Source organism: Coregonus lavaretus, assembly GCF_964263955.1.
Source record: "Coregonus lavaretus genome assembly, chromosome: 9".
In the NCBI taxonomy this organism is placed as follows: domain Eukaryota; kingdom Metazoa; phylum Chordata; class Actinopteri; order Salmoniformes; family Salmonidae; genus Coregonus; species Coregonus lavaretus.
In genome coordinates, this window is record NC_139996.1 from 51,268,659 (window position 1) to 51,295,922 (window position 27,264).

Genomic DNA, 27,264 nt, shown 5'->3' on the forward strand with positions numbered 1-27,264 from the left:
AAGAAATGTAAGGTTGGCTTTTTAGCATTCATTGCCATGGTTATCAACTGTACCCCAGGAATGGAATGGAAATCATAGAAAATAGGTGTTGTGGTGGCAGAGGCAGAGAAGTACTTGGGATTGCGAGATCTTACTGCAGAAGAGTTACAGGGGGTGTTGAATGGTAGTGTCCCGTCCTTCCAGGACGTCAGCCTGGTGTAGGATCAGATTGGGTTAAATTAGTGCAATTGGGTGGTGGGTTTTTAATGAGTGTAGGGTTAGTTGGCAGGCAACATTTTTTTCTCTCCCTTTTCCCATTTTGTGTCACAAAGTATAATGGATTTGTACTCCAGTTGATGGCGGTAATGCAACATTATATTGGATGCCAACGCCGTTAAACCCCACCGAAGAAGAAGGCTAACAGCTCATCCATTTCTTAAAACAGGAAGTAGGTTCAGTTCACTCAGAGAAGAAGAGGCGAAGCAAGAGGGATAATTTAGGGCAAAATCTGTCTACTCCGGCAGGTGGCGTTTTTCGTTTTTTTCGCTCATCAAGCGAGGAGTTTTTGTATGGAGGTCAATGAGAGTGTCGAAAAAATGGAATGATTTATTTGCTACATGTGGCTTATTTGATAGAATCGAAGTTTTGTAATGCTTAGGTTGTTATGAGTGTACTGATATAAGTAGGACACGTGACAACCCGGCAACCTTGAGAAAAAACACTTCATATCGGAGTTGTGCTTGTTGTTCATGAACGTATAGCCCTCTCATTGGCTAGAATGGTCCCATCTGATCTTGCCTCCCCCTCCGACTGCCTTTCTTTTTTGAAGACATTTCTTTTCATTTTTTAGAGCGGCAACTAGAGTATCTAATCAATATAATGGATAATCTTGTGCTTCACTCCATAACTGTGTGTGGATAAATATGTGGTTCTCTGGTAATACAGTTACTATGCATCAAGAAGTATACACTGACATGTAGTCTCGACAAAACAAGAAGTCGTACTGGAGCTTTAACTTGCTGAAACAGCCGGCTATGTCTCGACATTTCCATATAGAGGCGTCCGGAGATGATGCAGCACGAGCGCCACTTCTCACCAGCCACCCGGAGCTAGCTAGTCTCGACTCAGATGAAGGTACATGCGTAAACTCCACCTGGTAGACTTTGACATTTCATGCACCCACCCTATCCGTAAACTAGTCCAACGTCTAGTCTTTACTAGTATAAAAATGTAGTCCTGATGTCAAATGCAATATGTAGTAGGTGTAACTGCATTATCAGACTTGTGTTTTCCATGAGATGTTTTTAGTAATTAATGCTCATGCATTTTAAATGGCTTTGTAAATTGTCTGTTGTTTTTATTAACATTTCAGGTGAAGTTCTTTTTGAGAGGAGTAGTGGAGATAATGCAAATGATGTTCATGGACGTAGACAAAGAAAACTAACATATGAGGAAGCTGTTGAAGAAGCAGGTAGACTTTACTGGTATTTTGTGTTTGATGTGTAACACGAGGTGTATTCATTATTATAAACTGGGTGGTTTGAGCCCTGAATGCCTATTATTATTATTATTATTATTATTATTATTATTATTATAACTTTTTACTGCTCTAATTACCATGGTAACCCGTTTATAATAGCAATAAGGCACCTCTGGGTTTTGTGGTACAGTGCATTCGGAAAGTATTCAGACCCCTTGACTTTTTCCACATTTTGTTCAATTACAGCCTTATTCTAAAATTGATTAAATTGTTTTTTTCACCCTCATCAATCTACACACAATACCCCATAAAAAACTTAAATATCACATTTACATGTGTATTCAGACCCTTTACTCAGTACTTTGTTGAAGCACCTTTGGCAGATATGACGCTACAAGCTTGGCACCCCTGTATTTGGGGAGTTTCTTCCATTCTTCTCTGCAGATCCTCAAGCTCTGTCAGGTTGGATGGGGAGCATCGCTGCACAGCTATTTTCTGGTCTCTCCAGAGATGTTCGATCGGGTTCAAGTCCGGGCTCTGGCTGGGCCACTCAAGGCCATTCAGATTCCTGCGTTGTCGTGGCTGTGTGCTTAGGGTCGTTGTCCTGTTGGAAGGTGAACCTTCGCCCCAGTCTGAGGTCCTGAGCGCTCTGGAGCAGGTTTTCATCAAGGATCTCTGTACTTTGCTCCGTTCATCTTTCCCCCGATCCTGACTAGTCTCCCAGTCCCTGCCGCTGAAAAACATCCCCACAGCATGATGTTGCCACCACCATGCTTCACCGTAGGGATGGTGCCAGGTTTCCTCCAGACGTGACGCTTGGCTTTCAAGCCAAAGAGTTCAATCTTGGTTTCATCAGACCAGAGAATCTTGTTTCTCATGGTCTGAGAGTCCTTTAGGTGCCTTTTGGCAAACTCCAAGCGGGCTGTCTGTGCCTTTTACTGAGGATGGCTTCTGTCTGGCCACTCTACCATAAAGGCCTGATTGGTGGAGTGCTGCAGAGATGGTTGTCCTTCTGGAAGGTTCTCCCATCTCCACAGAGGAGCTCTGTCAGAGTGACCATCGGGTTCTTGGTCACCTCCCTGACCAAGGCCCTTCTCCCCCGATTGCTCAGTTTGGCCTGGAGGCCAGCTCTAGGAAGAGTCTTGGTGGTTCCAAACTTCTTCTATTTAATAATGATGGAGGCCACTGTGTTCTTGGGGACCTTCAATGCTACAGAATAGTTTTTGATACCCTTCCCCAGATCACATCACACCATATTCTCATTAGAAAATGGCGGCAGGTAGCTTAGTGGTTAAGAGCGTTGTGCCAGTAACCGAAAGGTCGCTGGTTCTAATCCCCGAGCCCACTAGGTGAAAAATCTGTCGATGTGCCCTTGAGCAAGGCACTTAACCCTAATTGCTCCTGTAAGTCGCTCTGGATAAGAGCGTCTGCTAAATGACCAATTATTATTTATTTATTATTTTAAAATAAACAGTATTCCTGTCTGGTCTCTGCGCCCCACCTTTTAGGTTTTGGTTTGTTCCATGGGCTCCTGTTGGTGGTGTGTGGATGGGCCAACGCCAGTGACGCGGTGGAGATCCTGTGTGTTTCCTTTCTGCTGCCCACGGCCCGCTGTGACCTCCATCTCAGCTCCTCAGACATGGGGTTACTGACGGCCAACATTTTCCTCGGTAAGGAATAGCTTATATGGGTAAATAGTTGATATAATGTCAACTAAACAATTCAGTCATCACATTTAAAATAGGCCTAAATATCAGTTCACTTGATTACAGATGCTGCTGTAGTACTGATATGTAAGTACAGACTTAATCTGGGTTCTATTAGTGTGAGAAGGCTCATGTGGTTAACAACCAAGTCATTCATCAATCACATGTAAAACCACATTTCACGTCAAGTTCAAGGTTTATGAATAACAACATTGTTCGTAAGAAATCTGTGCATAAGAACCTTTTCTAAATGAGGCGTCTGAATTTTCTGTGCTCTGTTTTGCACTTTGTTCCCATAGGAATGATGATAGGTGGGTACATGTGGGGTTACCTGGCTGACCAGAGGGGGCGCCAGAAGGTCTTGGTGATTTCCCTGACAGTGAACGGAGTGTTTGGGGCGCTGGCCAGCTTCGCCCCCAGGTTCTGGCTCTTCCTTCTACTACGGTTCATCAGCGGTGTAGGGTAAGCACTTTGTTACATACCCCTCTGTTTGGACCTAATGAAGATGGTACACACAAACACACACACACACACACATCCACAAAGACACAAACATGGAAATGCAAAGTGAATAATTTCACAAACACTCAAAGCTGCATCTGCTCTCTTCATTTTAAAGGATGAATTTCAACTTTCACCGGAACGTCTTTCCAGGGCATAGGCTAGTCATATGTTTCCCTCTCACCCTCGCCAACAGGCAGTTGTCATTGAAATACCTAGACTCTGCTCAGTTAACACTTTGGAAATCTACTGTGTAGGACTCTTAAGTGTGTAGTGGATTCTAACAAGTCTTTTCCGTTTGCCTTTTCCAGGGTGGGAGGTTCAATCCCAGTCATCTTCTCCTACTTTTCAGAGTTTCAGCCCAGGCTGAAGAGAGGGGCCATGATAAGTGCTCTGGCCACCTTCTGGATGGCAGGGAATATCCTGGCAGCAGGTGTGCAGTGGACGCCATTACTACACATTGTCTTCTGTCACAGTCAGATGATGCTGGTCCTCGTATCAAATGTTTGAGGGAGGTAGAGATGATTACTGTTGCATGTGTCTGTAGGCAATGTTTAGGTCCACATGCTCATTAAAAGCATAAAATATAGGCCCATGTCCAATAATATAATTTTTCTGTTTTAAGTGTCAATCATTCGTGAGACGTGTACGTAATGGAAATACATTGACAAATATTCTAGCCACACACTTTTGCTCCAATGCAAATGTATTTATTGAAAGTCACAATATGTGATGCTAATGAACATTTGGTAAGCGTCTGGGTGTGTGTTTGCCTACAGGCCTGGCGTGGCTGATCATTCCCCGGACCTGGGTTCGCTTTTCTCTGGGTGGGCTGGACTTCCAGAGCTGGAGGCTGTTTGTGGTGCTGTGCTCTGTCCCCAGCCTCACATCGGCACTCATCTTCAGTCTGGCCATGCCCGAGAGCCCCCGGTTCCTCATGGAGGTACACCAGTGCTTACAGGCCACCAATCTTTAAAATCCAAAATGCTTTCTTTAAAGACCACCTTTTTGTGTAACAATAGGCCGTACAGTATAGCTCCGATAAGTGTTTCTGAATAATCCAATAGGACCCTTAGCCTTGTATACAAGTCCAACCAAGTTCAACAAGTTAGTTTACAAAATAATATCTGTAATTTGGTTTGTTTCATCATTAAACACACTTCTCTTTCTTTGCCAGGCTGGCCGTGAGACAGAAGCCCTACATGTCTTCTGCAGGATGTTTGCAATAAACCACAGAGGCAGTCTCAAGACCTTCCCAGTATGTACCGTAGTATGTGTACCTTAGTGCAGGAGTTCCCAAACTGTGGGTCGGGACCCAGTGGGTCGGGGCAGTGGTGCAGATAGGTCGCCGGTTCATCCGATTGACATTTTTTTGCCCATAGATACACATCATTGAATTATTAGTAAATTCCTTAACATTAGTCACAAGAGTTAGATGTTTTGAATGTTATTGTTTTATTATATTTTGGTCTGAGTATGTTTTTTCACTGCTCAGAACCGGCCCTTTTGTTCTGGGGGCCTTAAGAACCTTTTGGTCGGGGGGAACCATGTGTTGCTTTGCGTCACAGCTCAACCCTTATCGGGGGTTTGTCAGTCAAAAGAACACGTCAATTAGAGGGTTATGAAGCAAAAGGTTTGTGAACCCCAATGTATACCATCCCATAAATCTCCAGGTATAACAAACTTTAATATATCAGATATTGGTTTTGTTAAAATGTTTTACTTTTTAAAGAAATACTTACATAAAATGGCATATTATTTCATACAAAATTAATTCAAAAGTGGAGTTCAGCAGGCACATTTATTGAGTATAAAGATTACAATCTAAACATAAAGGTATCAATTTAGAGTTATTAAAGTGACTTACTAATAACTTCCATTAAATAAGCTGTTAATGCTTGTAAATGCTTGATAAATGCTTTGTAAATGGTTATAATAGTTACAAATGCCTACGATGCTTATAAGTGTTGTAAATGACTACTCATTTATTGATAACCTATTCTTTTTTGATACTTGCTAAACAAGTTTCAGTAATTAGAAGTGATTCATCACACTTACAAATCATCAAATATAAACTAAAATATTCTACTTTATTACATCCAAAATTGTGGACCTTCATATTCTATACAAACCCAGATAAATGTACTATGTTACTGTAACATGAATAGTACAGGTCATGAAACCTTTCCCTCAAGGACTCTTGATACATGGGAGTTTCCCATCCCTAAGGAGTTATAGGAGGGGCTGCACAAACCCAGTCACAACTACAATGGACAAACTAATGGCCCTGGCAAGAATCCCCTGTGTGAATTCTAAGTAATCTTGCATAACTATTACCACTATCATCGGAAGATAGTTAATCAGCATTGTGACTAGAATAATCAAAATGATCCTGAAGACCCTCATCATGTTTTTTGTCCCTTCTCTCTCCCTGTCCCCCTCCCGCTGCCCAGTAGGTTTCAGAGCAATCAGAACTGTCAAACAGCAGAACAACTTCATAGAGAACCAGACCAGGGAACTACTTAAGATAAATTCTACTGTATCACTCCTATCAGCAAAGGTCAAGCAGGCCAACCCTGAACATGCTATCTTATATCTCAGGTGTTTGTACTTCAGGAAGACCACAGAGCGGACCACCGCCAGCTAGCACTCCACACCGATATAGGATTGGAACACGGGCTGGCCAGTGAACATGAAAACTAGGAAAAATGCAGTAGTATGTCGAAGAACACCTAGAACATGTTGGTCCAGATAGGCTTAGGCAATGCACAAGCAGACGAAGATTTCAGACACAACGAGGTTGAGAACGAAGAAGTCTGAGGCCACCAAACCTTCCCCTCCCCTCACTATCAGAGGACATAGACATTAGTGGGGAGACTCAAAATTATGTTGGTTACTAAAGAAACAAGGAAGACTAATGCGGCTGCTCCAATGTCAGGATCCAAAGTGACAGTGGAAGTAGTAGTTGCGGTTTTTGCAATAGACCTGTTAATCTCTTCAATATCTGTGGCTTCAGTGGACACTGTAAAAAGTGTGAAAAAGGGTCAGGGATTTCTATTGTCGAGAAGCAGATGACTACTAAATTGTTTTTTATCGAAAAGGTTTATAATTAAACTGACTGCAATTTACATAAACTCTTAAGCCAAAACTAATTCAAAACGTACAGTGCCTTCGGAAAGTATTCAGACCCCTTGACTTTTTACACATTTTGTTACGTTACAGCCTTATTCTAAAATGGAAAAAAAAAAGGTTTTCCCTCATTTGCTATGAGACTCGAAACTGAGCTCAGGTGCATCCTGTTTCCGTTGATTATCCTTGAGATGTTTCTACAACTTGATTGGAGTCCACCTGTGGTAAATTCAATTGATTGGACATGATTTGGAAAGGCACACACCTGTCTATATAAGGTCCCACTGTTGACAGTGCATGTCAGAGCAAAAGCCAAGCCATGAGGTCGAAGGAATTGTCCGTAGAGCTCCGAGACAGGATTGTATCGAGGCACAGATCTGAGGAAGGGTACCAAAAAATTTCTGCATCATTGAAGGTCCCCAAGAACACAGTGGCCTCCATTCTTAAATGGAAGAAGTTTGGAACCACCAAGACTCTTCATAGAGCTGGCCGCCCGGCCAAACTGAGCAATCGGGGGAGAAGGGCCTTGGTCAGGTAGGTGACCAAGAACCCGATGGTCACTCTGACAGAGCTCCAGAGTTCCTCTGTGGAGATGGGAGAACCTTCCAGAAGGACAACCATCTCAGCAGCACTCCACCAATCAGGCCTTTATGGTAGTTGCCAGACGGAAGCCACTCCTCAGTCAAAGGCACATGACAGCCCACTTGGAGTTTGCCAAAAGGCACCTAAAGACTCTCAGACCATGAGAAACAAGATTCTCTGGTCTAATGAAACCAAGATTTAACTATTTGGCCTGAATACCAAGCGTCACGTCTGGAGGAAACCTGGCACCATCCCTACGGTGAATCATGGTGATGGCAGCATCATTCTGTGGGGATGTTTTTCAACGGCAGGGACTGGGAGACTAGTCAGGATCGAGGGAAAGATGAGCGGAGAAAAGTACAGAGAGATCCTTGATGAAAACCTGCTCCAGAGCGCTCAGGACCTCAGACTGGGGCGAAGGTTCAACTTCCAACAGGACAACGACCCGACGCACACAGCCAAGACAACGCAGAAGCGGGCTCTGGCCAGAGCCCAGACTTGAACCCGATCGAACATCTCTTGGGAGACCTGAAAATAGCTGTGCAGCGACGCTCCCCAAATACAGGTGTACCAAGCTTGTAGTGTGTCACGAGAATTTTGTTATCTTAATGGTTGAAGTTAAACACTTCTTAAATCTTTGAATAATTCCCAGAGGTATAAATCTCTAGTTTTAAATAAATTAAACAAAGATTTCTTACTGCAATGGTCAGTCTTTATTCATTGAGAGCGCTCTGCCCTCTCAAGTTCAGAGTCCATCTTTTATACACACACACCAGAGAAAAAATCCCACCCCGCTTTAGGCAAGCTGTATTTTTCCACTGTACACATATATATCATTATCATATTCTGCAACATGTTTCATAATCTCCTCCAAGCCTAACGGTGTCTTCCCTCCCTAAATTGGGAGGCCTATTTCCTTATCTTGGTTTCACAGTTGTAAGTTGACTGTCGACAGTTCTCCTGCTCCTTTGTTGTCTGGCCTAAATCCTACTCATATGCTAAATAGTAACACAATGTCATAATCTTTACTTGTCCTACGCACACACATTATTAGATTATAGTCTTATTATTCTTAATACATTTCACACCGTTACATAGTGACATGGTGGAATATTTTAGTCACTACAAATTCTCCTATCATAGTGTCATACCCATGAAGACTCAAGGCTGTAATCGCTCCCAAAGGTGCTTCAACAAAGTACTGAGTAAAAGGTCTGAATGCTTATGTAAATGTGATATTTCATTATTTTTATTATTTTTACCTGATTTCGCTTTGTCATTATGGGGTATTGTGTGTAGATTGATGAGGAGAAAAACAAAACAATTTAATCCATTTTAGAATAAGGCTGTAACATAACAATGTGGCAAAAGTATGAAAATGTATAAACTCACTAACTGTAAGTCGCTCTGGATAAGAGCGTCTGCTAAATGACTAAAATATAAAAATGTAAATGTAAAAGTCAAGGGGTCTGAATACTTTCCGAATGCACTGTAGGTGCTTTTAAATAGGAAGACACACCACTAGCTAACAATCAATGGAAGTGATAGGGGCAATCGTCTAATGTTTTTTAGAGAATTGCCAAATCACCTTTGAGTAACGTCAAACCAAATATTGCGTTGATTTGACTCTTTTCTTTAACATTGCATGATTGCCCCTATCATTTCCATTGATTGTTAGCTAGCGCTGGCTAAAGATAGCAGAAGTTTCTAGTGGCTGTTTAAAGAAACCATGGATTACAGTTTCTCCTTGCACATGTCATAGACTACTTTCAGGGGATAGGAACCATCTAACATCAAGTTATACAATCCTGAACTTCCCCTTACATAGTACTTCATTCATTTGTTAACATTGATGGTCTGTAAAAACCAATGACTATATGAATGGACAAAGTCATCGATCACGTGACACTGTTCATTCCTATGTCATGATCTCATCAGTCCATTCGAAGCTTTCAGGCCCCGTACACACTCCGGTCGTGCAACGGATATACAACCAGACCTGGGTTCAAATACATGATTTTGTATCACATATCAGTGTAGGATTAGGTATGCTTCATATTGTGGACCCTGCTCAATATGCATATCTTGGAGGGACCAGTTAGACAAGGGGTGTCATGTGGCTCATGGGCAGTGGCGATTCTAGCATGTAAATCTTGGTGAGGCAAACCCCAAAACTTTTTTTGCTGCAATGCACAACACCACACTAAACAATACATTAATTGCACTATAACGGTGACAAACGGTGCCCATAAACTGTTAGGGCCTACATAAAGCTGTCCCAACAGAAGTCCCAACAACTTACCACTGCTACACCTGGCTATCAGCGGAGCCTTGTCTGGCAGCGAAACAGTTCATTCAGCCTCATTTACTGCCTTTTAAAAAAACATAGCTGATATGGCTGACTTGCTTAAACAAATGTGGTTTCTACTGACAATTGAGATGTACAAACTATGGCATAAGGGGACGACGAGCGGATAAGAGGCAATCCGTAATTTCGATTAAGACATTAATGAGCGAGCTAGGACGGACGTAGTCAATATAACAATTTGTTCAGCACTTTTTAAATGTACAGCGACAGAATTCAAACATGGGCCGTTCTTACAGTATTCTCCCTCTACACCAAGTCAGAACCGTAGAATAAATAAAGGGGGTATATAAGCAGACAATGAAAGCTCTTACAATATTAAATGATTACATTTCCCTAAAAAAGGCTATAGGCTACATGTGCACCACCAAGTCAGAACAGTAGGCGAAATTAAGAGGAAACGGGACCAAATTACTTTTTTAGCTACAGTATACTTATCTCCCTGGCATATTACATAATTTATGCAGCAGCATACAAGACATTTCTGGACTCACCTTGTTGTTCTGTGCTCACTTGAACAGGAAGGTGGCGCGGCGGTCCTTCGTGGGCAAATTCTGTCATCAAACTTTGTCGTCAAAGTCTGGTATTCTCTGGATTTATGGTGCTTTCAAGACAACTGGGAACTCTGGGGAAAAAAACTAGGTCGAATCATGATGACGTCAGTGATCTTCAGGTCGTAGCTCTAGAAAGAGGTCCGAGTTCCCAACTTACAATTCCGAGTTGGATGACTGTTCAAAACGTATTTTCCCAGTCAGAGCTCGTTTTTTCCCTGAGTTCCCAGTTGTCTTGAACTCACTGAAATCAGATTTCCCAGTTCCGAGTTAATTTTGTTTTGAGCGCGGCAGAAATCATGCTGGATTGACAGCATGGCCAATGTTGAATGTTTATCATTTTTAGCTTGGAAAAGAGACCTTTTAAACCCAGACTTGGGACCACACACCCACTACACTGAATAGCAGGCTAGTGATTGCTTTGCAATGCTTGCAGTTAGCCACTGATTCCTTCCAAACCACTCATTGTTGAATTTGCAATTTCCAACTTGGAAATGAGCACCGATACGTTTTATCTATAATTTCTCTTAATTATTTATCTTTATATGACAAGGATAAAAAAATATTTGCCAGTAGATTGTCGACTTGATTCATGATGACGACTGCTAGCTAAGATTTTGAAAGTATGACGTTGACATGATCAGTCCAGTCAAAGCTACTGTAGATTTGATGTCATTTTATCTGTGGCCAATGACCTTGAGCCTTCTTGGATGGGCACTTCTAATGTAACTCTATGGCAGCACCCAAGGGATTGCATTTTCGAGCTCTACCCTTAGATTTGGCGGTGACGTAGTGTCCCCATGAGTGACAGAACACTGAGCCAATCAAGGCGCAACTAGAGAACATTACCCAATCAAGGCGCAACTATAGAACATTACCAACTCCTATGCTCCGTATTTTCCGCTGGCTGCCCCACCACCACAGAAAGCACTGAGCTAGGCTGAAACGCCTGCATTTTGGAGCTGCCTTACTCAAGAAAGCTAAAAAGAGACCATGTTTGTATGCTGCTTTATTAACTCAATGATATACAGTGAGGGAAAAAAGTATTTGATCCCCTGCTGATTTTGTACGTTTGCCCACTGACAAAGAAATGATCAGTCTATAATTTTTATGGTAGGTTTATTTGAACAGTGAGAGACAGAATAACGACAACAAAATCCAGAAAAACGCATGTCAAAAATTTTATCAATTGATTTGCATTTTAATGAAGGAAATAAGTATTTGACCCCTCTGCAAAACATGACTTAGTACTTGGTGGCAAAACCCTTGTTGGCAATCGCAGAGGTCAGACGTTTCTTGTAGTTGGCCACCAGGTTTGCACACATCTCAGGAGGGATTTTGTCCCACTCCTCTTTGCAGATCTTCTCCAAGTCATTAAGGTTTCGAGGCTGACGTTTGGCAACTCAAACCTTCAGCTCCCTCCACAGATTTTCTATGGGATTAAGGTCTGGAGACTGGCTAGGCCACTCCAGAACCTTAATGTGCTTCTTCTTGAGCCACTCCTTTGTTGCCTTGGCCATGTGTTTTGGGTCATTGTCATGCTGGAATACCCATTCACGACCCATTTTCAATGCCCTGGCTGAGGGAAGGAGGTTCTCACCCAAGATTTGACGGTACATGGCCCCGTCCATCATCCCTTTGATGCGGTGAAGTTGTCCTGTCCCCTTAGCAGAAAAACACCCCCAAAGCATAATGTTTCCACCTCCATGTTTGACGGTGGGGATGGTGTTCTTGGGGTCATAGGCAGCATTCCTCCTCCAAACACGGCGAGTTGAGTTGATGCCAAAGAGCTCAATTTTGGTCTCATCTGACCACAACCAACACTTTCACCCAGTTCTCATGCGTTTTTCTGCATTTTGTTGTTGTTATTCTGTCTCTCACTGTTCAAATAAACCTACCATTAAAATTATAGACTGATCATTTCTTTGTCAGTGGGCAAACGTACAAAATCAGCAGGGTATCAAATACTTTTTCCCCCCACTGTATATATTTCTTAGCTAAAAAGTTGGGGCTCAAAACAGTTGGCACTCATGATCTTTCTCATCAGTCCCTCTTCACAGTAATGGCCCCAAATGGCAAAATCACACTTGCAAGTTAGACAGACACACAGTATATTTTTGTCTCACATATGTTTTAGCTCCCCATATCCCTGTACTAAAAGCTGCACAATTCTGTTGATATCATCTTTTCAAATCCCTTTATGTTTTGGCCTCAAGTAACTGCACATACTGTATTAGCTCATATACCAGAGGTGATCAATCTTGGGACTCTATTCAATCTGTATCGCTGAGGTGCTACAGATTGCGCGATAGAAATGTAAAGGTCATTTCCAATTGAGCCGATATATGCAGTGTTTCCGATGAATGCAGTCTCCGCTAACGCGGAAACATTGCCTTTCAATTTAAATCACGCTGAACTTCCGTGATACGGATTGAATAGAGCCCTTACCCTTCACGTTTCAGTGTGGTTGAAGGCTTTTGTTCCAGCCAAGCAGTAAACATACTTGATTCTACTAATCATAGTCTTCCATCATGGCCTTGATTAGTAGAATTAGATGTGTTAATGATGCTACTACTTTTCACTTGATGTCATGTTAAATATGGTGTGTTGTGTATCGTTGACAGATTTGTGGGCTGCATGCCCCTTCTGAGAAGGAAGAGAGGGAGACTATGAGAGGTGGAACACACACTCAACGCTTTGTCAACCTCCTCAAACAGGTAACACCATGCATACATGTACACGTGCTCACAGACATAGGAGACAGGCACATACACAAATAGGCGCACACACACTCGTGTTTTTTTTTTTTTCAAGACTGAAGCGCCCTCCGATGGGATATAACAGCTTCAGAACTAATGGATTTGCTGAAGGAAATGTTGTACTGTACTTAATGCTGCATCTCAGATCCCCTATATATATATATAGATAGATAGATAGATAGATAGATAGATACAGTGGGGAGAACAAGTATTTGATACACTGCCGATTTTGCAGGTTTTCCTACTTACAAAGCATGTAGAGGTCTGTAATTTTTATCATAGGTACACTTCAACTGTGAGAGACGGAATCAAAAATCCAGAAAATCACATTGTATGATTTTTAAGTAATTAATTTGCATTTTGTTGCATGACATAAGTATTTGATCACCTACCAACCAGTAAGAATTCCGGCTCTCACAGACCTGTTAGTTTTTCTTTAAGAAGCCCTCCTGTTCTCCACTCATTACCTGTATTAACTGCACCTGTTTGAACTCGTTACCTGTATAAAAGACACCTGTCCACACACTCAATCAAACAGACTCCAACCTCTCCACAATGGTCAAGACCAGAGAGCTGTGTAAGGACATCAGGGATAAAATTGTAGACCTGCACAAGGCTGGGATGGGCTACAGGACAATAGGCAAGCAGCTTGGTGAGAAGGCAACAACTGTTGGCGCAATTATTAGAAAATGGAAGAAGTTCAAGATGACGGTCAATCACCCTCGGTCTGGGGCTCCATGCAAGATCTCACCTCGTGGGGCATCAATGATCATGAGGAAGGTGAGGGATCAGCCCAGAACTACACGGCAGGACCTGGTCAATGACCTGAAGAGAGCTGGGACCACAGTCTCAAAGAAAACCATTAGTAACACACTACGCCGTCATGGATTAAAATCCTGCAGCGCACGCAAGGTCCCCCTGCTCAAGCCAGAGCATGTCCAGGCCCGTCTGAAGTTTGCCAATGACCATCTGGATGATCCAGAGGAGGAATGGGAGAAGGTCATGTGGTCTGATGAGACAAAAATAGAGCTTTTTGGTCTAAACTCCACTTGCCGTGTTTGGAGGAAGAAGAAGGATGAGTACAACCCCAAGAACACCATCCCAACCGTGAAGCATGGAGGTGGAAACATCATTCTTTAGGGATGCTTTTCTGCAAAGGGGACAGGACGACTGCACCGTATTGAGGGGAGGATGGATGGGGCCATGTATCGTGAGATCTTGGCCAACAACCTCCTTCCCTCAGTAAGAGCATTGAAGATGGGTCGTGGCTGGGTCTTCCAGCATGACAACGACCCGAAACACACAGCCCGGGCAACTAAGGAGTGGCTCCGTAAGAAGCATCTCAAGGTCCTGGAGTGGCCTAGCCAGTCTCCAGACCTGAACCCAATAGAAAATCTTTGGAGGGAGCTGAAAGTCTGTATTGCCAAGCGACAGCCCCGAAACCTGAAGGGTCTGGATGGAGGAGTGGGCCAAAATCCCTGCTGCAGTGTGTGCAAACCTGGTCAAGACCTACAGGAAACGTATGATCTCTGTAATTGCAAACAAAGGTTTCTGTACCAAATATTAAGTTCTGCTTTTCTGATGTATCAAATACTTATGTCATGCAATAAAATGCAAATGAATTACTTAAGAATCATACAATGTGATTTTCTGGATTTTTGTTTTAGATTCCGTCTCTCACAGTTGAAGTGTACCTATGATAAAAATGACAGACCTCTACATTCTTTGTAAGTAGGAAAACCTGCAAAATCGGCAGTGTATCAAATACTTGTTCTCCCCACTGTACATACATACATACAGTGGGGAAAAAAAGTATTTAGTCAGCCACCAATTGTGCAAGTTCTCCCACTTAAAAAGATGAGAGAGGCCTGTCATTTTCATCATAGGTACACGTCAACAATGACCGACAAAATGAGAAAAAAATTCCAGAAAATCACATTGTAGGATTTTTAATGAATTTATTTGCAAATTATGGTGGAAAATAAGTATTTGGTCAATAACAAAAGTTTCTCAATACTTTTATATACCCTTTGTTGGCAATGACACAGGTCAAATGTTTTCTTTAAGTCTTCACAAGGTTTTCACACACTGTTGCTGGTATTTTGGCCCATTCCTCCATGCAGATCTCCTCTAGAGCAGTGATGTTTTGGGGCTGTCGCTGGGCAACACAGACTTTCAACTCCCTCCAAAGATTTTCTATGGGGTTGAGATCTGGAGACTGGCTAGGCCACTCCAGGACCTTGAAATGCTTCTTACGAAGCCACTCCTTCATTGCCCGGGCGGTGTGTTTGGGATCATTGTCATGCTGAAAGACCCAGCCACGTTTCATCTTCAATGCCCTTGCTGATGGAAGGAGGTTTTCACTCAAAATCTCACGATACATGGCCCCATTCATTCTTTCCTTTACACGGATCAGTCGTCCTGGTCCCTTTGCAGAAAAACAGCCCCAAAGCATGATGTTTCCACCCCCATGCTTCACAGTAGGTATGGTGTTCTTTGGATGCAACTCAGCATTCTTTGTCCTCCAAACACGACGAGTTGAGTTTTTACCAAAAAGTTCTATTTTGGTTTCATCTGACCATATGACATTCTCCCAATCCTCTTCTGGATCATCCAAATGCACTCTAGCAAACTTCAGACGGGCCTGGACATGTACTGGCTTAAGCAGGGGGACACGTCTGGCACTGCAGGATTTGAGTCCCTGGCGGCGTAGTGTGTTACTGATGGTAGGCTTTGTTACTTTGGTCCCAGCTCTCTGCAGGTCATTCACTAGGTCCCCCCGTGTGGTTCTGGGATTTTTGCTCACCGTTCTTGTGATAATTTTGACCCCACAGGGTGAGATCTTGCGTGGAGCCCCAGATCGAGGGATATTATCAGTGGTCTTGTATGTCTTCCATTTCCTAAAAATTGCTCCCACAGTTGATTTCTTCAAACCAAGCTGCTTACCTATTGCAGATTCAGTCTTCCCAGCCTGGTGCAGGTCTACAATTTTGTTTCTGGTGTCCTTTGACAGCTCTTTGGTCTTGGCCATAGTGGAGTTTGAAGTGTGACTGTTTGAGGTTGTGGACAGGTGTATTTTATACTGATAACAAGTTCAAACAGGTGCCATTAATACAGGTAACGAGTGGAGGACAGAGGAGCCTCTTAAAGAAGAAGTTACAGGTCTGTGAGAGCCAGAAATCTTGCTTGTTTGTAGGTGACCAAATACTTATTTTCCACCATAATTTGCAAATAAATTCATTAAAAATCCTACAATGTGATTTTCTGGATAATTCTTTCTCAATTTGTCTGTCATAGTTGACGTGTACCTATGATGAAAATTACAGGCCTCTCTCATCTTTTTAAGTGGGAGAACTTGCACAATTGGTGGCTGACTAAATACTTTTTTCCCCCACTGTATATATATATATATATATATATATGTATATATATATATATATATATATATATGTATATATATATATATATATATATATATATATATATGTATGCTGTTGGCCTTTAGATTCAGGTTTTTCTTTATCACATGAGGTTCAGCACAAAGTAAAATACAAACCCTGTATGTGAATTTACAACAACGCTTCTTGTATGTAGGACATGTTTATTTTCACTTAAATCAATGTTGCTTGTGTTGTAGGGCCTGACACCAATAAGACAGCTGTTTGTTGGAGAGTTGGCCTCTAGAAGTGTATGTCTGGTCGTCATATTCTACTGCATCTCATTTGGGTGGGTCTCAGCTCTCCTTAATACAATATGTCTGTCTTCAGCTGTCCTTGTTATCCATACTGCATGTATGGATGACTTTTGACACAAATATACATAAACATTGACAGTTTATACCTGGGGGTAGTTATCCTGTGTCCTAATCCCTCTATCTGTGTGTGTGTGTGTGTGTGTGTAGGTACTATGGGCTGTGGATGTGGTTCCCAGAGCTTTTCAAGAGAGCAGAGGATGGAGGCTCTCCCTGTGCCAATGTGTCTCGCTTACAAAGCCATGACAACCAAAGCTGCTACCCAGTCAAAACGGCAGGTGTGTACCAAACACAGGAGCAATGCACTTCTCAATAAAATGCTCACTCCTGCCAGACTTACAGAAAAAGGTTATGCGTAAACAGTAGCTATGTATGTTAAATCTGTGGGCACCAGTTTCTCTTTAATGATGAAATATTGTGCTATCTTTAACATTTTGCTAAGTTTGTTATTCAAGTAAAAAAGTATATTTCATGGGACTTTAGTGCCACTTTTATTTATTGAAGACTAAGTGTGTGTGTGTTGGACTGCTTCCTTTCGCAGTGTACATGGAGGGCTTTGTCACTGCAGCCTCTAACCTCCCAGGGAACATCTTCACCATTCTCCTAATGGACGTCATTGGAGGAAAGGCCCTGCTTTGTGAGTTGTTTTTCCCTCCCTATGGTGTCATAAAATGGGCATTTAGCAGACGCTTTGATCCAAAGCCACTCACAGTTAACCCATGTTTGTGGTCTATGCAGGAATCAAACCCACAAGTCGAAGTTGCTAGCCTAGAACCATACTCCAACCAAAGCCATCTTGGCATGGATTCTATTCCCCTGTGTGTGTCTCCATCTGTTTTTTTTTTATGTATGTACTGTGCTCTCTGTCCCAGGTTGCAGCCTATTGTTGTCCAGTGTGAGTGTGTTCCTCATCTACGAGGTGAAGACGAAAGCTCAGAGTCTGCTCATCTCCTGTGTGTTCAGTGGAGTGTCTGTGGTGGCCTGGAATTCCTTGGATGTGTTGGGCACTGAGCTCTACCCCACCCAGCTACGGTAACCGCTCCATCACTGCATACACCAACATAATAGCCTGGACCCAAATCTGTTTGTGTTGCCTTCCCAACTCCTATTTACTAGAAGGCTTCACGGATCCACCTGTACCCGAATACCCGAGACCCGAGCGGGTCCGGATCCAGAATTCGAAATAATGTCACGGGTCTGGGTCGGATCTATTATGATTGTCACTGGTCTCGGGTATGTGTAATTTTAGCGGACTTGTCCGGAAGGGCCCGTACAGATCAGAAACGCGACTGCTGCAGTAGAAGGAGACATTTTGTAATTTATGCTTTTCACGAGAGTGTAGCGTGAAGCTTGTTGTTGACCAATCATAAGTCATCAAAGCGGCATTAGGCTAAAGTCATAGAGCCTCGCTCCGTGTGAGGCAAAAGTTAGGAGATATCTAAATCAATGTAAGATGGAATTAAAAGTTAAAGGAGAAGGCTACAACGACCGAGATCCAACAGGTAGGCTGCTAATTAATATTCTTAATGGAGTTGTTGTCATTCGTAACTGTAGGATGAGGAAACGCATGCACTGCAGCCTCAGTTAGCCTAGCTAGCTAATGTTAGCTAGCTTCTCCTGGTTTGATGCAGTCCAAGACAGGTACTACGTAATCATATTTGATGATAAATAACCTAGCTGTGGCAGCTATTAGTCTACTATAGCGCAAGTCGGCTTGGTTGGTTGCTGTCTCTCGTCTCTTCCTCTCTGCTCCCCATGTCACTCATTCACAGTACAGCCTCTCCCCCGCCTGCTAGAGTGACACCCCTCTCCCTCCTCTCGCTTATCAGCTCTTTTTAATATACACTACTGGTCAAAAGTTTTAGAACACCTAGTCAGTCAAGGGTTTTTCTTTCTTTCATTTTACTATTTTCTACATTGTAGGGCCCCGTGTAGCTCAGTTGGCAGAGCATGGCGCTTGCAACGCCAGGGTTGTGGGTTCGATTCCCACAGGGGGCCAGTATGAAAAAAGTATGGAAAAGTATGAAAATGTATGCACTCACTAACTGTAAGTCGCTCTGGATAAGAGCGTCTGCTAAAATGACTAAAATGTAAGACATTAAAAACTATGAAGTAACACATATGGAATCATGTAGTAACCAAAAAAGTGCTAAACAAATATATATATTTTATATTTGAGATTCTTCAAATAGCCACCCTTTGCCTTGATGACAGCTTTGCACACTCTTGGCATTCTCTCAACCAGCTTCACCTGGAATGCTTTTCCAACAGTCTTGAAGTAGTTCCCACATCCGATTTATCCCAAACCATCTCAATTTGGTTGAGGTCAGGGGATTGTGGAAGCCAGGTCATCTGATGCAGCACTCCATCACTCTCCTTCTTGGTAAAATAGCCCTTACACAGCCTGGAGGTGTGTTGGGTCATTGTCCTGTTGAAAAACAAATGATAGTCCCACTAAGCCCAAACCAGATGGGATGGCGTATCGCTGCAGAATGCTGTGGTAGCCATGCTGGTTAAGTGTGCCTTGAATTCTAAATAAATCACAGACAGTGTCACCAGCAAAGCACCCCCACACCATAACACCACCTCCTCCATGCTTTACGGTGGGAAATACACATGCGGAGATCATCCGTTCACCAAGACACAGCGGTTGGAACCAAAGATCTCAAACTTATCCTCTGCAGCAGAGGTAACTCTGGGTCTTCCATTCCTGTGGCGGTCCTCACAAGATCCAGTTTCATCATAGCGCTTGATGGTTTTTGCGACTGCACTTGAAGAAACTTTAAAAGTTCTTGAAATGTTCCGTATTGACCTTCATGTCTTAAAGTAATGATGGACTGTCATTTCTCTTTGCTTATTTGAGCTGTTCTTGCAAGCCCCCCATACCTTGTCACAACACAACTGATTGGCTCAAGCGCATTAACTTTTAAGAAGGCACACCTGTTAATTGAAATGCATTCCAGGTGACTACCACATGAAGCTGGTTGAGAGAATGCCAAGAGTGTGCAAAGCTGTCATCAAGGCAAAGGGTGGCTATTAGAAGAATCTCAAATATAAAATGTTTTGATTTGTTTAACACTTTTTGGGTTACTACATGATTCCATATGTGTTATTTCATAGTTTTGACATCTTCACTATTATTCTACAATGTAGAAAACAGTAAAAATAAAGAAAAACCCTTGAATGAGTAGGTGTGTCCAAACCTTTGACTGGTACTGTACAAAAAGGGTCTAGTTGTCCTCGGGTCCGTTTGGAACGGGTCTCTATATTTAAAAAATGAATTTATGCATGTTGAGTCCGGGTGGGAAAGCCCCAGGTCCATTTTAGAACGGGTCCTATTGGTCCTCTATTGTCACGACTGGTCCAAGATCTGTTTCTGCTGTCCTGCCAACTCCTATGACATGCAATGGGACCAAGCTACCAAACAGCCATCTTTTAAAACATTTCCCAGCAAAGGATCTTTGCCAGGCTGATTGTCTTGTCTCTCACACTGTGCTCACTGTCAATCTTGGTTTATTTTAGGTCCTCCGCTCTGGGCTTCTTCACAGGAGTAGGCAGAGTGGCAGCCATCATGGGTAATATAGTCTTTGGCCAGTTGGTGGACACCAACTGTGTGATACCAGTTCTACTTGTGTCTGCTTTGCTGCTGACAGGGGGGATCACTGCCTTGCGCCTTCCAAGCACTAAACAGGCAGAGCTCACCTGAGGCCTCTGTGAAATGAAGTCCAGAAGACACATCGTTTATTCCTGCTTGTAGTCCTCGCCAAGGGTTATTCCCTGAACCTAGTCTACCTAGAGATGCCTTTTTCCAATCATGACCAAAGATATCAGATCTAGAAGACATTTTATAAAACGGATGTTATGAAATGCTGGATTGCACAAGTGCACTTTTAGAAACCGTGTACCTTAATGGTTTCTCAGTCATTAACAAGTCATTGACCAGAGCTAATACAGTGAGCTCCAAAAGTATTGGGACAGTGACACATTTTCTGTTGTGTATTAAAGTAGTCAAAAGTGTAGTATTTGGTCCCATATTCCTAGCACGCAATAATTACATCAATCCTCTGAATCTACAAAGTTGTTGGATGCATTTGCTGTTTGTTTTGGTTGTTATTATTTTGTGCCTAATATAAATGAATGGTAAATAATGTATTGTGTAATTTTGGATTCACTTTTATTGTAAATAAGAATAGAATATGTTTCTAAACATTTCTACATTAATATGGATTAGTGTTGCATGGTATACCGGTACAACGGTAATATCACGGAACCAAAACCTCATGATACTTATGATCCCAACGTTATAGAATATTTAATATAGTTTCATATAATACTAAAAATTTTCGGTCCTATCGATCTAAAGAAGGTGCTGGCGCCTGGTTATAAAATGTTTATAAAGTCAGTTTTGTTTATAAATTCTGATAAAAAAAATCTCTTGTATGTGCCGGTCCAATAATGTCCACTTGACTTATGTCCTCATGCCATATCAAATCAAAATTGTATTTGCCACATGTGCCGAAAACAACAGGTGTAGACATTACAGTGAAATGCTTACTTACAAGCCCTTAACCAACAATGCATTTTTTTAAGTAAAAAAAAAAAGAAAAGTGTTAAGTAAAAAAATAAAAGCAAGTAACTAAAGAGCAGCAGTAAAATAAAATAACAGTAGGGAGGCTATATACAGGGGGGTACCGGTGCGGGGGCACCGACTAGTCGAGGTAATTGAGGTAACATGTTGGTAGAGTTGTAAGCAGCAGCTGTAATCCGCCAGCCGCATCCCCTTCCAGCCATCACTCACCTGTTTCTCTCTGTCCGTTCTTCCTGCGCATCCATTCCTTCATCAGTTTTTAAAATATAATTTAGCTGTGATGGCTAAATTAGTCTTCTGTTGTTACATTTGTACATTTAATACGTTGGAGTAGCACGTGCAGAGTGAGCAAAGTTGATACATTGTATATCATTTCATCCCTGGTATAACCAAGAGCACAGGCCAGTCTTATAGGCTTTGCAAGTTCGCTGTCACCCAGCAGTGCCAGAGAGGAAAAACAGCTTCGACAGTCATACGTGTAGCTTTAAAGCAAAGAAAACGGCTTGTCTCTAGATCAAACGGTAAAACAAATTACTCAGATTACCGGAGCTACCGTTTTTTCTTCCTGTGTGATTTAGCACGTATTTGATATATACTGAACAAAAATATGAACGCAACATGCAACAATTTGTAAAGGAAATTTTACTTTGTGCATCTTGTCTTTGGTGTCATAAACAATCCTTGGTTCCTGCCTGTGTCTGGTCAAGATATGAGGGGGGGACGGTCATGACCCCCTCCGGAGGACCATCTGGCAGAATTCCCAGAATATGTTCTTTAAGTTAAGCTAGGAGACGGAGCCAGTCACATGTAGGAACCAATCCAATGAATCATGTTTATGTAGGTTTATGTAGCTGTAAGGCTCTATGTAAGGAACGCCCTTTTAGAGCTCACTTCAGAATGGTACTTTATGCAACTAAATTTGACTGTGACCTCTCCAGCTTGCTGGCAATAAAGAGTGATTCATTTAATATTGACCTTGAGTGTCCTGTGTAAGAATTTCCACAACAAACTTCAAAGATTTTATTGAGTTACAGTTCATAAAAGGAAATCAGTCAATCGAAATAAATTCATTAGGCCCTAATCTATTGATTTCACATGACTGGGATTACAGATATGCATCTATTGGTCACAGATACCTTTAAAAAAAAAAGTAGGGGCATGGATCAGAAAACCAGTCAGTATCTGGTGTGACCACCATTTGCCTTTGAATAGAGTTTACCAGGCTGTTGATTGTGGAATGTTGTCCCACTCCTCTTCAATGGCTGTGTGAAGTTGCTGGATATTGGCGGGAACTGGAACATGCCGTCGTACACGTTGATCCAGAGCATCCCAAACATGCTCAATGGGTGAGTGAGTACGCAGGCCATGGAAGAAATGGGACATTTTCAGCTTCCAGGAATTGTGTACAGATCCTTGTGACATGGGGCCGTGTGTTATCGTGCAACATGAGGTGATGACAGCGGATGAATGGCATGACAATGGGCCTCAGGATCTCCTCACGGTATCTCTGTGCATTTAAAATTGCCATCGATAAAATGCAATTGTGTTCGTTGTCCGTAGTTTATGTCTACCCATACCATACCCCACCGCCACCATGGGGCACTCTGTTCACAACGTTGACATCAGCAAACCGCTCGCCCACATGACGCCATACACGTGGTCTGCGGTTGTGAGGCCGGTTGGACGTACTGCCAAATTCTCTAAAATGACGTTGGTGGCGGTTTATGGTAGAGAAATTAACATTCAATTCTCTGGCAACAGCTCTGGTGGACATTTCTGCAGTCAGCATGCTAATTGCATGCTAAGACTTTAGACATCTGTGGCATTGTGTTGTGTGACACAACTGCACATTGTAGAGTGGCCTTTTATTGTCCTCAGCACAAGGTGCACCTGTGTAATGATCATGCTGTTTAATCAGCTTCTTGATAGGCCTCAGCTGTCAGGTGGATGGATTATCTTGGCAAAGCAGAAAGGCTCACTAACAGGGATGTAAACAAATTTGTGCACAACACTTTTGAGAAATAAGCTTTTTGTGCATATGGAACATTTCTGGGATGTTTTTTTCAGCTCATGAAACATGGGACCAATACGTTACGTGTTGTGTTTATATTTTTGTTCAGAGTAATTTCACAAACCATGTTGCGGGCCGTTTTAAACTAATCCCAGGCCGCTTATTATTGTTTTGATAACAAACAATGTTGTTCAAATTTGATTGGCACAGGAAGAAAGGCCTGGTATCGTATCGTTGGTATCATGGTAGCATCCACATTAATGTAGAAGTGTTTAGAAACATTATATCCTTATTTACAATAAAAGTGACTCCAAAATGACACACTACATTATTTACCATTCATTTCTATTGGGCACAAAATAATCTGAAACACAACCAAAACAAACAGCAAATGCATCCAACAAGTTTGTAGAGTGACAAGCTTGATGTAATCATTGTGTGCTATGAATATGGGACCAAATACTAAATTTTAACTACTTTAAAACACATAAGTGAATTTGTCCCACTATTTTTGGTCCCCTAAAATGGGGGGATTATGTACAAAAGGTGCTGTAGTTTCTAAACGGATCACCCGATATGGATGAAAATCCAAAGTGCTGGAGTACAGAGCCAAAACAACTATTTTTGGCGCTCATTGTGTATCAGATATTGATTATACATTGCTTCATGAATTCATTGCTTGAGTCTGGGCTCTTAAAGGGAAACTCCACTTACTATCTTTTGATCTTCTTTTCATTAGACCACTTGATAGAATCACAAAATGTTTTGCATGTCAGCGTCAACTTTTCAAGATATTGGATTTCAAGAAACCAAGTGTCACCAGCCACATCACAAAACGCATCATCATGACTTGACTGCTGACATGCAAAACATTTTGGGACTGTATCAACAGTTGATTATTGGGAAAAAAATACCAAAGGATCGTTTTTGAGTGGAGTTCCCCTTTAAGTCAAGTCACAACGTTTTTGTAAAAATGCTAAGCAAATAAAATGTACAGGTAATTGCATTGAGTTGACTTAATTAGATCCAAAGATTTATGACCATCTGTAAGGATGGGTTGCCACTGCTTATAGTCACTGCTATAACGCACCTTGCATCGAATTCCAGCCAAGGGCTATTACGAGTTGTTGATGTTCTATGGATGTAAAAGGTTGTTATCAATAAAACATGACTATAGTGCAGAGCGTTCGATTTGGCTGCTGGGGGGCAAGGTATTGGCTAAACATAGTTATAAGTAGATCTAATGTATTATTTTCTCCAACCAACGTAGGCATACAGTACATAGCGAAGTTAGTTACCTGTGTCATTGCCAACAAAGGGTATATAACAAAGTATTGAGAAACTTTTGTTATTGACCAAATACTTATTTTCCACCATAATTTGCAAATAAATTCATAAAAAATCCTACAATGTGATTTTCTGGAAAAAACATTCTCAATTTGTCTATCATAGTTGACGTGTACCTATGATGAAAATTACAGGCCTCTCTCATCTTTTTAAGTGGGAGAACTTGCACAATTGGTGGCTGACTAAATACTTTTTTTCCCCACTGTACATTGATTGATGGACCACGTCAAATTGTCTAGCTAGCTAATAACAGATCACCTCAATATGGCTAGTTGACAAGCTAACTTTCAGGGGATAAACTAGATGGCTATATTTGTATGGAGGACCAAACCTGCCGTAATTATAAATAAATGTATAAATCAATCAATACACACAAATACATGAATTAATAGATAAATAGAAAAATAAAAAAATGCACACATAGATAAATAATTATTTAAATAATTTATCCCACTTTCTTACATTTTCATTTATGTTATTTCTTCATTTTGGGGGGGATTTGCTTGTATTGTTTTGTATTACTGCACTGTTGGAGCTAGGAACATAAGCATTTCTCTACACCCACGATAACATCTGCAAAATATGTGTACGCCACCAATAAAAAACTTTTTTTAATGTATTTATTTCTGTATTTCTTCCTCCAACATGATAATGAGGGGGTGTCAAGCAAACGTACAGTGCCTTCCAAAAGTATTCATCCCCCTTGGCATTTTTCCTATTTTGTTGCATTACAACCTGTAATTTAAATGGATTTTTATTTGGATTTCATATAATGGACATTCACAAAATTGTCCAAATTGGTGAAGTAAAATGAAAAAAATTACTTGTTTCAAAAACTTCTACAAAATAAATAATGGAAAAGTGGTGCGTGCATATGTATTCACTCCCTTTGCTATGAAGACCCTAAAAAAGATCTGGTGCAACCAATTACCTTCAGAAGTCACATCATTAGTTAGATTGCACACAGGTGGACTTTATTTAAGTGTCACATGATCTCAGTATATATACACCTGTTCTGAAAGGCCCCAGAGTCTGAAACACCACTAAGCAAGGGGCACCACCAAGCAAGCGGCACAATGAAGACCAAGGAGCTCTCCAAACAGGTCAGGGACAAAGTTGTGGAGAAGTACAGATCAGGGTTGGGTTATAAAAAAACATCTGAAACTTTGAACATCCCACGGAGCACCATTAAATCCATTATTAAAAAATGGAAAGAATATGGCACCACAACAAACCTGCCAAGAGAGGGCCGCCCACCAAAACTCACAGACCAGGCAAGGAGGGCATTAATCAGAGAGGCAACAAAGAGACCAAAGATAACCCTGAAGGAGCTGCAAAGCTCCACAGCGGAGATTGGAGTATCTGTCCATAGGACTACTTTAAGCCGTACACTCCACAGAGCTGGGCTTTACAGAAGAGTGGCCAGAAAAAAGCTATTGCTTAAAGAAAAAAATAAGCAAACATTTGGTGTTCGCCAAAAGGCATGTGGGAGACTCCCCAAACATATGGAAGAAGGTACTCTGGTCAGATGAGACTAAAATTGAGCTTTTTGGCCATCAAGGAAAACACTATGTCTGGCGCAAACCCAACACCTCTCATCACCCCGAGACCACAATCCCCACAGTGAGGCGTGGTGGCAGCATCATGCTGTGGGGATGTTTTTCATCGGTAGGGACTGGAAACTGGTCAGAATTGAAGGAATGATGGACGACGCTAAATACAGGGAAATTCTTGAGGGGAAACCTGTTTCAGTCTTCCAGAGATTTGAGACTGGGATGGAGGTTCACCTTCCAGCAGGACAATGACCCTAAGCATACTGCTAAAGCAACACTCGAGTGGTTTAAGGGGAAACATTTAAATGTCTTCGAATGGCCTAGTCAAAGCCCAGACCTCAATCCAATTGAAAATCTGTGGTATGACTTAAAGATTGCTGTACCCCAGCGCAACCCATCCAACTTGAAGGAGCTGGAGCAGTTTTGCCTTGAAGAATGGGCAAAAATCCCAGTGGCTAGATGTGCCAAGCTTATAGAGACTGTATGGAGTAGTGGGCCAAAATCCCTCCTGCAGTGTGTGCAAACCTGGTCAAGACCTACAGGAAACGTATGATCTCTGTAATTGCAAACAAAGGATTCTGTACCAAATATTAAGTTCTGCTTTTCTGATGTATCAAATACTTATGTCATGCAATAACATTTACATTTTACATTTTAGTCATTTAGCAGACGCTCTTATCCAGAGCGACTTACAGGAGCAATTAGGGTTAAGTGCCTTGCTCAAGGGCACATTAACGTCATTTAGCAGACGCTCTTAGCCAGAGCGACTCACAAATTGGTGCGTTCACCCTATAGCCAGTGGGATAACCACTTTACAATTTGGGGGGGGGGGGATTAGAAGGAATACTTTATCCTATCCCAGGTATTCCTTAAAGAGGTGGGGTTTCAAATGTCTCCGGAAGGTGGTGAGTGACTCCGCTGTCCTGGCGTCGTGAGGGAGCTTGTTCCACCATTGGGGTGCC

The 27,264-nt window shown here is 41.9% G+C and overlaps 1 protein-coding gene across 1 annotated transcript; it reads left to right on the forward strand.

Annotated features, from left to right (window-relative positions):
* Positions 1-435: 435 nt before the first annotated feature.
* Positions 436-20,953, forward strand: sv2 (synaptic vesicle glycoprotein 2). The gene is made up of 13 exons (XM_084168311.1): positions 436-1,113; positions 1,352-1,450; positions 2,968-3,129; positions 3,465-3,627; positions 3,978-4,099; positions 4,446-4,609; positions 4,844-4,924; positions 12,918-13,010; positions 16,690-16,778; positions 16,954-17,081; positions 17,345-17,440; positions 17,676-17,835; positions 20,326-20,953. The coding sequence occupies exons 1-13, from the start codon at positions 1,014-1,016 to the stop codon at positions 20,507-20,509; spliced, it is 1,641 nt and encodes a 546-aa protein (XP_084024437.1). The 5' UTR covers positions 436-1,013; the 3' UTR covers positions 20,510-20,953.
* The last annotated feature ends 6,311 nt before the right edge of the window (positions 20,954-27,264 follow it).

What these genes read in the sequence shown, in the direction of transcription:
- sv2 (XM_084168311.1), top strand. Translation starts at nt 1,014, where the DNA reads ATGTCTCGACATTTCCATATAGAGGCGTCCGGAGATGATGCAGCACGA. An exon ending in TAGTCTCGACTCAGATGAAG is followed by an intron (nt 1,114 to 1,351) that starts GTACATGCGTAA and finishes TTAACATTTCAG; the next exon opens with GTGAAGTTCTTTTTGAGAGG. An exon ending in GGAAGCTGTTGAAGAAGCAG is followed by an intron (nt 1,451 to 2,967) that starts GTAGACTTTACT and finishes CCCACCTTTTAG; the next exon opens with GTTTTGGTTTGTTCCATGGG.